Source organism: Lutra lutra, chromosome 8 (genome assembly GCF_902655055.1).
Source record: "Lutra lutra chromosome 8, mLutLut1.2, whole genome shotgun sequence".
NCBI classification, from domain to species: Eukaryota; Metazoa; Chordata; class Mammalia; order Carnivora; family Mustelidae; genus Lutra; species Lutra lutra.
Window position 1 is genome coordinate 144041150 of NC_062285.1, and position 13948 is coordinate 144055097.

Here is a 13948-nt window from a genome sequence, read left to right on the forward strand (position 1 = left end):
GGCTAGCAGAGGGGTTGGAGCTTTTCCAGGCGCCTGCGCCTGGCAAGGGCTGGCCCCAGCCCTGAGCCCACAGGAGAACCCTCTTCTGGAACAGGGCCTGGGGCCTGTGCCCATCACCCCTCTGGGTCTGAGATGCTCAACTCTGATGCTGCTATTCCTCACCCCAGAGGGCAACACCCCGCGGCCCAACTTCTGCTTGGGAATCACTCCGCACTTTCCTCGAGTTTGATTCCTTCTGTGCTTGCGCGTGTGTAGGCAGCAGCTCCCGGCCCCCTGGCTGCTCCGGTCTGTGGCATGGTGCGGGGCAGCAGACTTGGAAGACGGAGCTCGGAAGCTCCTTTGTCTCCTCCCTCCCTGAGCGGGCCCAGAGTCCCTGTGTCTGGTCTCCTTCCTGCACCTGCAGGGCCGGTGTGAGCAGCTCTGGCCCTGGGAGGGCACCCTCCCATGGGCAGGGTGGGGGGCACATAAAGTGACCCATGGCTGGGCATCTGCCTGGAACCCCAACAGGGCACCTCAGGTTTGGAGGGGAGCTGACCCTGAGTGGCGTCATTCGCAGCCTGGCACTGCAGGGAGGCCGGTCCTGGGGGGCAGCCCTCAGTGCAGACACAGCCAGAGTGCTCCCTGACAGGGACTCAGGCCCGAGACAGGAGCAAACTCGGGCAGCGCCCTGAAGGAACCTCTGCCCCATGGGACAGGGTCTGCCACCCAACATCGTCCCAAACCATGGTCTGCACCCTCTTGCCGCCATGGCCTGGGCGCCAGAGCTCACCCCCATTCTCCCTCCATCCTGGGCCAGTGCCTCAGCCCTGAACCCACCGGGTGTACAGCGTGAGTGGGCCGGGACTTCTGGGGGCACTGCCGGGCTCCGGGCACCCTGTCCCACATGACTGGTGAGGCAGGACCGGTGCGGGTGGAGCTCCAGCCCCCACCTCCCCAGCGCTCGGGAGGCCACCATACCCAGGAGTGAGCAAGCCTGATGTGCTGAGTAGCACAGGCCTGCAGGTCCGGCCTCCCCCAGGAAAGCCCACCCCCGCACTGTCCTTGGGCCAGCCCTCCTCCAGCACACTCGGCCTCTGGGTCAGCCAGATGGGGTGAGTCAGAAGAAAGTGTGCCACCCCAAGGGGCTCCCGTTGCATGGACACAGCGTTGTGCCCCAGGCAATGCAGGCCAGATGCAGGCCTTGCTCCATAGGCTCTGAGGCCGGGACACAGCTGCTTGTAACCATGGGACAGGTGGGAACCACAGTACCACGGGATCTCATGGGCACAGGCTCTCCCTGGGGCAAGGAGGCCACGTGGCCACCCAGGCCCTGAGTCCCCACTCCGTGGCCACCCCAGGACAGGCCTACCTGCCAGACGAGACACCTACCACCATGAAGGTGACACCGGCGCCAAGAGGCACGGGTGACCAGAAGTGGCCAGCAGGTGCGGCCGCATGCCATCGTGGTGGGGAACAGCCCAGGGTGGGGGGGGTAGGTTCCTCCCCACCTCCAGGCCCTGGACTTGTCTGGGAAGGGAGGGCTGTGGACCCTCCCGAGGTCCACAAAGAACTGCCCGCGGCGACTGCTCACAAGCCCCTCCTCTTCCATGTGGGCTTGGAGGGCTGGGTCACCCTAGCCTGAGCCCGGAGAGGTTGCAGGGGCTCACCCTCCCTGGCTCTCTGCCGCCGGAGCAGCCCGCTGGTGGCCAGAGGGCCCAGAAGCCCAACTGGGGTTGACTCTGAGGATTCTGACCCAGGCACCCCCTCCCACACCCTCACTCAGCCCCAGGTTGGAAGGAGACACTTGGGTGCAAATGAGACTTTCGTTGAATGAATGAGTGCCTTGCGGGAGACCTCGGGCTGCGAGCCTGGGAGGGGCGCCTGCTAGCAAGGAGGGGCTCTGGAGGGGGGCGCTTCTCATGCTCATCAGCCCACGAGGGGCGTCCTCCTCCGGTGAGGGAGGGGTGCTGCGGGAGGACATGGGGCGTGAGTTTGGGGTACATGGGTGTATGGATGTGGGGTGCTGGCCCCGGGTTGGGGCGGGGGCTCCAGAAGAAATACCATGCTGAAGTTGCACAGTTTCGCTAAAATAGCTCTGTATACAAGGACTCTCATTATGTGAAGTTTCCAAAGAAACTAGCCACGTTCTAAGGCTAGTCTGTCCCGTCCTGGTCCTCGGTGTGCAGGTCCTTGGAGTCACGGGGCCCCTGCCCCGCCGCCCCCGCCGCCCAGGGGCACGAAGGAGGCGCCCTGCAGGACCGAGGCGCGGAAGGAGCGGCAGCGCTTGCAGGGCCGGGCCGGCGGCAGAGAGCCACACACCAGGCAGGGCGCTGGGGGTTCCCTGAGCTGCCCTTGGGGAGAGAGAGAGGAGCCCTGAGCCCGCGTCCACCCGCCGCGGCCACGCCCCCACCATCCCAGAGCTGGGCCCTGGGCGCTGAGACCTGTTGCCCTGGGACCACGCCCTGGCCATGCCCAACGGTTCCCGACACTGCTCCCTAAGGCAGCCTACCTCACGGCCACCCCAGGCAAGGCCAGCGTCTAGCTGGAGGTCTGGTCCCAGCTGACTCGCAAGCCCACCCGCTCCCACGACAACCCCCTCTTCTTTCTCTAGCCCTCGAAAACCCCAAACCCACACTCAAGCCCAACAGGCGGTGTCCAGGGGCATCGTGTCCGGGGGGTGCGGTGAAGGCTGCGGGGATAGGGGAGGTGGCCTTTGCCTGGCTCACCTGCCCCTACAGCCCTCTCCCTCCCCCCCCCCCCCACGCCCTGGCCCTCCACCCCTAGGAAGGACGCAGAGGGCTTGCGGCAGGAAACTACAGGCGCAGTCAGCCTCCTTGGACCCTGTTGCCCCATTACGAGCCACGAGCCTCTTCCCATAGCCAGTCTGGGCGTCACCCTCAGGAGCAGGGCCAACTGGCACCCACCCAGCTCCCCCGGACTGTCCCTCAGCCCTGCTTAGGCGTCCAGGGAGAAGGGTGCCCGCAGACCCGCAGAGGGAGGGGGCTCCAGAGCCACGTGGGCATGGAGAAGACTGCAGGACCCCAACCTGTGGCCCCCATCCTGCCCCTTCCCCGGGCCCTCCCACTGGCGCTGGAATAGGGGCCCCTCCTCCAGCTCTTCTTGATCCACACCCCTCCTCGCCATAGGCTGTGCCCAGAAGACGCTAGGTCCTGCTGCCCTGTGTGCCTGTGCTCAGACCCCTGGAGCTGAGGCCCTGTCCCCTCCGGGCCGGGACCAAGAGGGGCTGTGGGCACAGAGCTGGATGTCAAGAGGGCCGGGTGGCATCCGGGTGTGGGCTGGATCAGGACCCTGAGCCCCAGGCAGGCCCATGGCTGGAGGGGCTCCGATGGGGACTGGAACGTCAGGACTGACGGGTAAGCTCTGGCCTCAGGGCCAGGCTGTTCTGCACCCCCAGGCTGGGGGCCGTCCCCTCCCAGGCAGGCTGCTCTCTGCACCGGCCCCTCAGGACACCAGTCTGCTGGCCCAGGAGGTGGTGACCTTGTTGGGTGAGTGTACCACTGTGGCTGGGACAAGCAAGGGTGAGCAGCCCTGCCACCTGGAGAGGCCGTGCGGTGTGCTGAAGCTGCTGCTCTGGGAGAGTTCTCGCACAGTTCCCCTGACACCCCAGGGTGAGGGAGGCCCTTTCACGGAGGGGCAGTCAGGGTGTCCACAGATCTGAAACCTTGGCCAGGCTCCTCCCCTCCCTGCTGTGCTGGGCCTGTGAGTCAGTCCTGAGGCTGCCAGTGGCCCAGAAGCCCAGCCAGCTGCAGCCCAGGCTTTCCCGGCCCCAGGGCCAGGGCATTCCCCAGCCAGCAACCGCCTAGCCCCCAGGAGCAGCACGGGCTGGGACACAATGCCTGTCAGAGCCACTCACTACCAACAGCCTGGGCTGAGTCACTCCTCCAGGTGCTGGGTGGGGCAGACGGAAGTGGGGCGACCCAGCACCTATGCAAAGCAGCTCATAGCTTCCCGGAGCCTGAGGCAGATGTTGAACCGGAGCCCAGGAACAAGGCCTCCCTGAGGGGGCTAGAACAAGCCTGCCCCACAGGACACACCAGGGCCTGTACCTTACGTCAGGCATGCACTGGGCACCGGCTGGGGACAAGCAGGCTGATGGGCCCAGAACAGTAGCTCTTTGCCCACCACTGCCGAAGGGAGGGAAGGAGGAGGGAGGGAAGGAAGGAGGAAGGAGGGAGAGGAGGAGGGAAGGAGGGAGGAAAGAGCGAGGAAAGGAGGGAGGAGAGCGGGAGGAAGGAGGAAAGGAGGAAGGAAAGAAAACCATTCTCAGCACACAAGCGAGCGAGCAAACTGCCTCCACGTGGTAAGAGTGGAAATTCTCCAGCTAATGCCAGGGACGGGTGCCAGCCCCTGTCCCTCCTGGAGGCTCCAGCCAGTGCAATCACGCAGGAATGAGAAACAAAGACATAAAGATCAGAAAGGGGTGATGTGATTATGTAGAAAATCCAAAGGCATTGGAAACTGCTGGAACCAAGAAGTAGGGCTGGAGGATCAATGTACGAAAACCAATGGAATATTCTATGTTAGCACACACGACTGGAAAACAAAGGTTAGAGCACCACGTGTAACACGAGTGGAATCTGAAAAGAAAAAAAAGTCAAACTCATAGAAACAGAATAGAAAGTGGCCACCAGGGGCCAGGAGCAGGGGAGACGGGGGGGGGGGGGGGGGGGGCGGGGGGGCGCTGGTCAAAATCCACGTGTGGAGCCTGAAGGCGAGTGAGGTCAGAGGATGTGATATAAAGGGTGCGCAGAGTGCAGCTGGCGACACCGGACGGAAGAGCTGAGGTCTGCCGGGGAGCAGACTCCGTACGTTCTCACCAAAAAAAAAAGGATAAAAAAAAATCACCTAAGGTATCAAAATTTATAAAAATGCATTTATAAACATGCCAAAAACATCAAATACGTATGAATACGTTTGATTCAAACTGTGTATGTTAAAATATTGCAGAGGAAAACCAAAGAACACCCAAATTAATGTTGAGTCCATCACCCCCAGATATCAAAGTCTCCGTATCCCAGCCGCCAATTCTCCCTGAAATGGTCCGTGGACGCGGCGTGGGCCCCGTCAGAATCCCACCAGGTCTTTCTTGTAGAAATGTACAAGCTGATGGCAAAATTTATAGGAAAATTCAAAAGACAGAGACCAGCTGAGGCAACGCTGGGCGGGAAGTGCTGGGAACTTAGGGATCGCACTCCCCGCTTCCCTCCGGACTGTGATCCTGAGGCCCTGCGCCAGCGTGATGCTGGTAAAGGGACAGGTGAACGGCACTGGGCCAGAGGAGGGACTCCAGAGTTCATTCTGGAGAGTCTGTTTCTGATGAGGTGCCAAAGCCACGTGATGGTGTTGGGGCTGCTGGGTATCACTGTGAAAACCACACAGTCCTTGGCCCCTTCACAGCCAGAACAAGCGAAAACGAACTCAGGATGGATCACAGACCGGAAGGTGAAGGCCACAACCACAGAGCTTCTAGAAGGAGCCACCGGAGGACGCCCTCGTGACTTAGGTGCAGACCAAGCTATTTCACAGAAGCAGACCAAACACTAATCACGGGAGGGGAAGCTGACCGCTCAGGCTTCGTGACATATGTCTGCCTCTCAGAGGGCATCGCCAAGAAAGGTAGAAGGCAAGTGCGGACTCGGAGAAAACATTCCCAGTGCACGCAGCTGACACTTAAATGCATAGCATATAAAAAACCCCAGCAAATAAGTAACAGAAACACAAATGACCTAGTTTAAAAATGGGCAAAGGCCAGAAACAGGCACTTTGTGAAAATATAGCCAATAAATGCAAGGCAGAGCGCTCGGCTTTACCTGCCATCCGGGGAACACGGACTAAAGCCACAGCGGGACGCCACTGCAAACCTGCCGGAGGGCCTAAAAGCACGATCTCACCGGATCGCATGCCGGGAGGCTGTGCGACGCCCGCGCGGACCCTGCCCTGGAAAACTGCCCGTTCCTTCCACAGCGAAACGGAAGCATCAGCAGCATCTGCAGGGCCTGAAGGCTAGTCCAGTCCGTGTCCACTCCGGAGAGACGGATGCACGCGTCCACACACGCTGGCACGGGGCCATCAAGCGACTCGGCCGCCACTCCAAACGGGAAGCGACCCAGCCCTCCGTCCTCAGTCCCTCGCACAGCCACCTCTGCCTGAAAAGTGAACGTGCCACCGGGGCCTGCGGTTTGGAAGAGGCCAGGCACGGAGCGCGTGTGGCGATCTAAGTGGGGCGGTGCTGTCTCCGACGACCTCTGCAGTGAGCAAGGTCAGCCGTGCTCATCTGGGGGGGGGAGCGGGCCTCGCACACGGAGCCGTGTGTGCTCAAGGTCTGTCCTCACTGTGCGCGTAAGCTGTGCCTTAAGAATATAGTGCGAAACGAGACACTCTCGGGGCGCCCGGGGGCTCCGTCAGTGAGCCTCTGCCTTCGGCTCAGGTCATGATCCCGGGGTCCTGGGATCGAGCCCCGCATCGGGCTCCCTGCTCAGCGCGGAGCCTGTTTGTCCCTCCCCCTCTACCCCTACTTGTGTGCCCTCTCTCGCTGTCTCTCTCTGTCAAATAAATAAATACAATCTTAAAAAAAAAAAAAAAAACTACCAACCGCCTAAAGGGAGGATTTCTAATGAAGGATGCACCAGACCCCAACTCTGAAAAACCACAGACACCAAGAAGCGGTTGAGCTTTAATTAAATGGAGTAGATCATGATCATGGTTTGAAAGACACGAATACAAAAGGTGTCAATTCTCCCCAAACTGGTCTGCCCCTTCAAGGTGATCCCCGTCAAAGTCCCAGCCAGCTTTCCCTCCTTCCCTCCTGCCTTCGAAGTCGACAGGTGGGTCCTGGAATGCGTGTGCGAGCGCAGGCCGGGAGCTGCCTGCCGGTGCGGAGTGCGCCTCCCGCCCGCTGGGCACCTGCTGTCGGCGCCGAGGCTCCGGGCGCGCAGGCGGGGTTGGCGGGCTGACTTGGACAAACTCAGGCTGGGCAGCCACTGGCCCAAGGAGGAGGGTCACAGGGAGCTGGCCCAACCCCAGCTGGTAGCCTGGAAGCAAGTGCGGCTCGTCTGGGCTGAACTGGCCGGGTCGTGCAGTCTCATGACTGGGAAATGTTGGCTGAAGCTCCGGGGCCGGGAGCCGTTTGCCACACAGGGCGACTGCGCAGTCTGGGCTCCTGCGCACGCGGCGGTCCCCGGAGCGGCGTCCTTGGAGCGGCAGGTGGCCTGGGCTGCAGAACAGCTGGTGGGTGGTAGGGACCGGTCGAGCCCTGCCTGGAGACCTGCGGGAGCAGAGCCGAGCCGTGGGGACTCAGGAGGCAGGAAATCCGCCTGATCCGAAGGGGGGCGGGGCGGCAGGGCAGCTGCAGGACAGACTGCAGGGTCTCAGGCACCATCCGTGGAGGGGGCGGCAAACCTTCTGGGACAGGGACAGAGGGACGTCTGTCACATACTCTCTGCTGCGGTTTCTTATAACCCTTTAAAAAAGTAAGGCCCATTCTCAGCTCTCAGGCCACAGAGCAGCAGGCCGCAAGCTGAGGTTGGCTGACCTGCGCGGTCCCATCTGCGGTCGTGCGCCTTTTGTCATCTCGGCAACCGGCAATGGGCGGATGGCTGGGGTACTCAGTGGCATCTGGGCTTCCTGCCATCCCTGTGGCACTGTCCAGTGCTGGGACTGTGTTCTGCTCCCCCACCTCCTTTGGGGGAAAGTGGTCATGTCCTCTTGGCTGGGCATGGAGCTTCTCTCTCCCCCTGGGCAGCCCCTGGGCCATGCACCCTTCTGCCGGCAGCGAGACCTGACGGCGGCCCACGGGATTCACACTTCATCCCAGCTCTCCCACCTGCACTCCCCTGTGGGGATGGCAAGGGTCCTGGAGCACCAAAACAGGGTTACTGTCTACCTCCAGCGGCCCCGGCCCTTGAGATGAATGTTCCAGATGGGAGGAAGGGATGATGGAGGGCAAGAGCCCGTCCTGTGGCTATGGATGGAGGACAGGACTGTGCCTCTTGGGGGAGCTTGTGGGGCCCGGAGGTGCAGGACAGGGGCTGCAGTGCTCTCTGCTTCGCAGACCTGGCGTGCGGCACAGCAGTGCGGTCAAGGAGCCGCTGACTGGATCTGGCCGGCCCCTGGGTCTCCCACCTCTACCCGCAGGCTGTGGGTGCGGCCGCCAGGATGCAGATCTCAGCCACGCTCCTCAAGTGGCTCAGGAGAAGCAAGTTCGCACGGGACGGGCAGGCTGAGTGGACCACGGAAACCGTCTCTGGCGGGGGTGGGGGTCGGGGATGCCCTTCAGCCCATCTGTTCCGCCCTACATCGGCAAGGACATTGAAGATCAGAGGTCAATCCAAACTCTGAGTGGGTCTTCACGAGGACTGGACTGCGGTAGACCGTATCCTGGCTGTCGGAAATCCGAGCGGTCCGGGCCCCCTGGGACTTAGAGCACGCCTAGGCCTGGGCACGGAGAGGGGCACAGCGGGGGGACAGCTGCAGGCTGGCTTCTTTCTGCTACTTGGGGCTGAGGAAGGTGGCCCTAAACAAACATGTACCAGACAAATTGAATGGCTTCGGTGTCACCCTCTGCTGGCCACATGAATCGGAACGGCCGGTAGAGGGGATACTCACCAGTCGAAACCCGGCAGAGGCCGAGCAGGACTGGCAGGTTGATTGTTGGAAGAGATGGTCTTCCGTGGGTCTTTTGAGCACCCTACACATTTTGTTGGGTGTGCCAAGAGTGCAAGGCTCTGACTACCCTTCACCGGGGCCGTGTGTCAGGGTCATGTGTGCAGGGAGCAGTCCTGAGGGATGAGAGAGTGAGTGTCTCCCTTCAGGTCAAGAGCAGGGTTGCTCACTGCTTGCGATTAAAGCGGCGGACTCCCCAAATCAGCGCTCCTCAGCAGTGACACGAACTGGTCCGTGGCATCTCCTCTTCCTGGGACTGTCACAGGTGTGCTGATGCTCGTGCTGGGCCATGAGTAATAACGTCCTTGGTCTCTGGTCTAGGCGTCTCGTGTCTTCTGCTAGCACCCATGAAACAGCCACAGGCCAGATTAATCCCCAACTGGACTTGTCTTTCTGACTCACGGTTATCCAGATGAAGAGGCCTGATGTAGAATCCAGAGCCGAGTAGAGCCGTGAGATCTGGGACTGGAGCCTGATGTCACAATCGGGAGACTTCTGGAACAGAGGGCAAGAACATATCTTGATGACAGGAGGTGAGTGAGTCCTGGGGACCGAGAGATTGGACTGTCGTGTATTTGGTTATTGTTCCAGACGTATTCCTCTCCTCCTCCTCCTGGTAGTGAAGTATCCTTCTTCGCCCACTGACCTGAGTTTGGCCAGTGCCATGCGTGCAGATGTGGTGTGAGTGGAAGCTTCCCTGTGCTCGCATGGTCTGGCTTGCTCTCTCATTTATACCGTCTGCCATGCGAGGACGACACCCCAGGAAGCCACGGGTCCCAGAAGGTGGAGACACATGGAGCAGATGTGAACCCAGCCCGCAGCCTGGAGCCCCGTTACGCCTTCCCTAGCTAAACCCAGCACTGCTGCCGCTGATCTGAAGATATGGGAGGAACAAATGCTTGCTGAGCGAACACCACTGGGGAGAAAAGTGCCTTTGTGATGTAGCTTTAGTCCCGCAGCAGCCTGGCTCAGACAGACAGGCAGATAGACAGTTGGAACAGAGTAGAGTCCAGACACAGAACAACATACAGTCACGTGGTTTAGGAGGAAGGTCAGTACAGTGGCGAACACTGTTTTTAAGACCCGTACCACTGGCTGAGTACCCATACTGAAAAGATAGTGATTCCTGACCCCGCGCTTCACAGCACAAGCAATCCCAGATGGACTATGGATCGAATGTGAAGGGTGTACCAATACAACTGTCGGACGAAGACTGAAGTGACTGGTTTTTTTTTTTAAGATTTTATTATTTATTCGAGAGAAAGAGAGCACACACGAGTTTGGGTGGTGGGAGAGGGGCAGAGGGAGAAGCAGGCTCCGGACTGAGCAGGGAGCACGATGCAGGGCTTGATCCCAGCATCCCTGTATTGCGACCCGAGCTGAAGGCAGAGGCTTAGCAGACTGAGTCACCCAGGTGCCCCCAGAAATGACTATTTTTATGACTTTGGGCTAGGCAAAGATTTCTCAAACAGAAAACAAAAGGTGCTAATCACAAAAGAAAAATCAGTACCAGAATATACTGAAATTAATAATTCATGTGCATTAAAGATGTTATGAAGAGAATGAAAGGCAAACCAAAGAATGAGATAAGAAATATCATATTGTATGTACACATATATTTTTAAGATTTCATTTTCCTTAAGCATCGCTACCCCCAACATGGGGCTTGAACCTAAACCTTGAGATCAAGTGTCACGTGCATCACAGACTGAGCCAGACAGGTGCCCCAAGAGAAATTTTTAATAGATTTACTTGCCAAGGGACTTGAATCCAGAATATCTAGAGAACCCCTATAAGCCAACAAGACTAGGCCAAGAAAAAGAAATTGTCCAAATGCAAAAACTGGAACTTCCATGAGAGTGTGTCCAAATGGACCATCAACGAAGGAGCTGAACTTCCTTAGTCATCAGGGAAATGCAGACTGGAGCGCTATGTGAGGCCACTGCTCGCTGCCAGAGTGGCCAAAGCAAAAAGGAAGGGAGTAGCTAGTGTTGGCAAGAGTAGGGAGCAGCTAGAATGCCCACATCGTGCTGGTCGCACCGGGCACCGTCCCTCCGGGCAGCTCCTCGGGGCCGCCTGCCAGACCCGCACGCATGACTCAGCACAGCACGGTGTACACAGGGCTTTTTTTTTTTTTTTTTTTTTTTTTTTTTTAAGACTTATTTGAGAGAGAGAGAGCAAAACCGGGGGTGGGGGGGGGAGAGGCAGAAGGAGAGGGAGACAAGCAGACTCCCTGCTGAGTGGGAGCCCAATGCAGGGTTTGATCCCACGACCCCAAGACCATTTCCTGAGCTGAAATCAAGAGTCAGATGCCCAACTGACTGAGCCACCCAGGCGCCCCCAGTGTATGCATTTCACCAAATTCAAGAACATTCATAGCAGTACTATTTGTAATAGTCTGACCTAGAAAAAATATAAATGTCTATAAATAGCAGGATGAATAAATTACAGCTGGGAATGCATTTCAACAACGTGTAAGAAACAAAAGCAAGCCATGTATCAAACCTAACATCAAAGCAAGTTAAAAAACCCATTGGGGGCGCCTGGTGGCTCAGTCGTTGGGTGTCTGCCTTCAGCTCAGGTCATGATCTCAGGGTCTTGGGATTCAGCCCCGCATCGGGCTCCCTGCTTCTCTCCCACTTCCCCCTGCTTGTGTTCCTTCTCTCCCTTTGTCTCTCTCCACCAAATAAATAAATTAATTAAAGAAAACAAAAACAAAATAAAAAAACCAATTGATGTTATTCACCACTTTAATAGTATAAGGAGAAAAAGCTTATGATAACCTCTAGATGCAAAAAAAAAGGTTTTTTTGAGAAAATTCACTACATACATACAAATTATTGGTAATAATTAGAAACAAACTTCTTTAACATGCTAGAGTGTCCATACATTTATATCTATATTTATATCATATCTATAACTTTATGAAGACCTAGAAAAATGTCAATATAAGTGAGGAAATGTTAAAACCATTCTCTTTGAGCACCTGCCTTTGGCTCAGGTTGTGAGCTCGGGGTCCTGGGATCGAGCCCCACATCAGGATCCCTGCTCAGTGGGGAACCTGTTTCTCCTGCCACTCTGCCTACTTATGCTTTCTCTCTCTCTCTCTCAATTAAATAAAATCTTTTTTTAAAAAATTCACTTTAAATCAGGTATTCAACAATAATACCCAACACTTTATAGGAGGGTCTCGCCAATACAACATGACAAGACAAAGAAATTACAGACAACAAGATTGCAATGGAAGACGTAAAGCTATCTGCACATGACATGCAATAACTCACATAGAAAATTCAGAAGAATATACATCCAAATTATTAGAAACAATGAGGTTACGGCATCAGGGAAATACAAATCAAAACCACAATGAGATCCCACCTCACAACAGTCAGAATGGCTAAAATTAACAAGTCAGAAAATGACAGGTGTCGGCGAGGATGTGGAGAAAGGGGAACTCTCCTACACTGTTGATAGGAATGCAAGCTGGTGCAGCCCATCTGGAAAACAGCATGGAGGTTCCTCAAACAGTTGAAAATAGAGCCACCCTATGACCCAGGAATCACACTACTGAGTATTTATCCTAAAGATACAAACGTAGTGCTCCAAAGGGGCACACGCACCCCAATATTTATAGAAACAATGTCCACAATAGCCAAACTATGGAAAGAACCTATATGTCCAACAACAGATGAATGGATAAAGAAGATGTGGTTCATATATACAATGGAATACTATGCAGTCATCAAAAGAAATGAAATCTTGCCATTTGCAACGATGTGGATGGAACTAGAGGGTATTATGCTGAGCGAAATAGGTCAATCAGAGAAAGACAATTACAATATGATCTCCCTGACATAAGGAATTTGAGAGGAAGGGCAGGGGGTTGTGGGGGGTAGGGAAGGAATAAATGAAACAAGATGGGATCGGGAGGGAGACAAACCATAAGAGACTCTTAATCTCACAAAACAAACTGAGGGTAGGGGGGTAGGGAGAGGGTGGTTGGGTTATGGACATTGGGAAGGGTATGGGCTCTGGTGAGCGCTGTGAACTGTGTAAGCCTGATGATTCACAGACCTGTACCCCTAGGGCTAATAATACATTTTATGTTAATAAAAAATAAAAAATTATTTAAAAATAATGAGTTTAGAAATGTGGCAGTATAAAAAATTAAAGTACAAACATCATTGCATTCTACACACCAGCAGCAAGCGATGATATAGAGATGACACTACGTGAGGTACTATGAAGATATCAAGGAACTAAGAATAAATCTAATAAAAGATGTATATGATACTTTATGATGTATTAATTTGTCGATTTCCCCCAAAATGACCTAGGGATTCAATGCAAATCCATCCAAAATCACAATAGGACTAGCTGTGGACTCCGATAAAAATAATCATGATGTTTGTATAGAAGGAAATGAGTCAAGAAGGACCATAACCCTCATCTAAAGAGAGGCAACCTGCCGCCCAGATGTGGAGACAGCGCGGCACTGGTGCAGGGGTGCAAAGTCACCTGTGGACTAGACTAGAGACTCCAGAGACGGACCCACACTGGTGCACAAAGTGGGAAAGAAAGGGACTTTTCAACAAATAAATGGAAAAGGTAGTTGTCCCTATGGACAAAGATAAAATTTGATTCTTATCATACCATATTCAAAAATCAACTCCAGATAGGCTAGGACTTATACGTCAAAGACAATTTTGGAACTCTTAGTAATACATGTAGGAAATAATAGTTTAAACCTCAAGGTAAGGAAAATTTTCTTTTTTTCAAGATTTTATTTATTTATTTGGCAGAGAGAGAGAGACAGCAAGAAGAAGGAAGGGGAGCGGCAGGCAGAGGGAGAACTGACTCCCTGCTGAGCAGGGAGCCCCAAGCGGGACTCCATCCCAGGACACTTAATTTAACTTAAGGCAGGCGCTTAACCAATTGAGCCACCCAGGCATCCCAGGAAAAACTTAAGACAAAAATAGCACTGACTAAAAAAAAAAAATACTGATAACTTCGGCCACACTAAAACTCACAATTTTCACAAAAGATAGTTTTTAAAAACTGAAAATACAGGGTGCCTGGGTGGCTCAGTCATTAAGCATCTGCCTTTGGCTTGGGTCATGATCCTGGGGTCTTGGGATCAAGGCCCACAGGGGAATAAGGGTGCCAGAGATGGGTGAATGTATATCACTGTTTGGTTCTAATTATGTTTTTTTTTTTTAAGATTTTATTTATTTATTTGAGAGAGAGAGAGAAGGCATGAGCACGCGGAGGGGAAGAGGCAGAGGGA

General features: G+C 55.2%; 1 protein-coding gene across 1 annotated transcript in view; it reads right to left on the reverse strand.

Annotated features, from left to right (window-relative positions):
- Positions 1–2077: 2077 nt before the first annotated feature.
- Positions 2078–13948, reverse strand: part of TTLL8 (tubulin tyrosine ligase like 8) — a 49522-nt gene continuing 37651 nt past the window's right edge. The window contains exon 13 of the mRNA XM_047743078.1: positions 2078–2330. Coding sequence (XP_047599034.1) covers positions 2176–2330 — 155 coding nt within the window. The 3' untranslated portion in view covers positions 2078–2175. The remainder of the gene's footprint in view (positions 2331–13948) is intronic.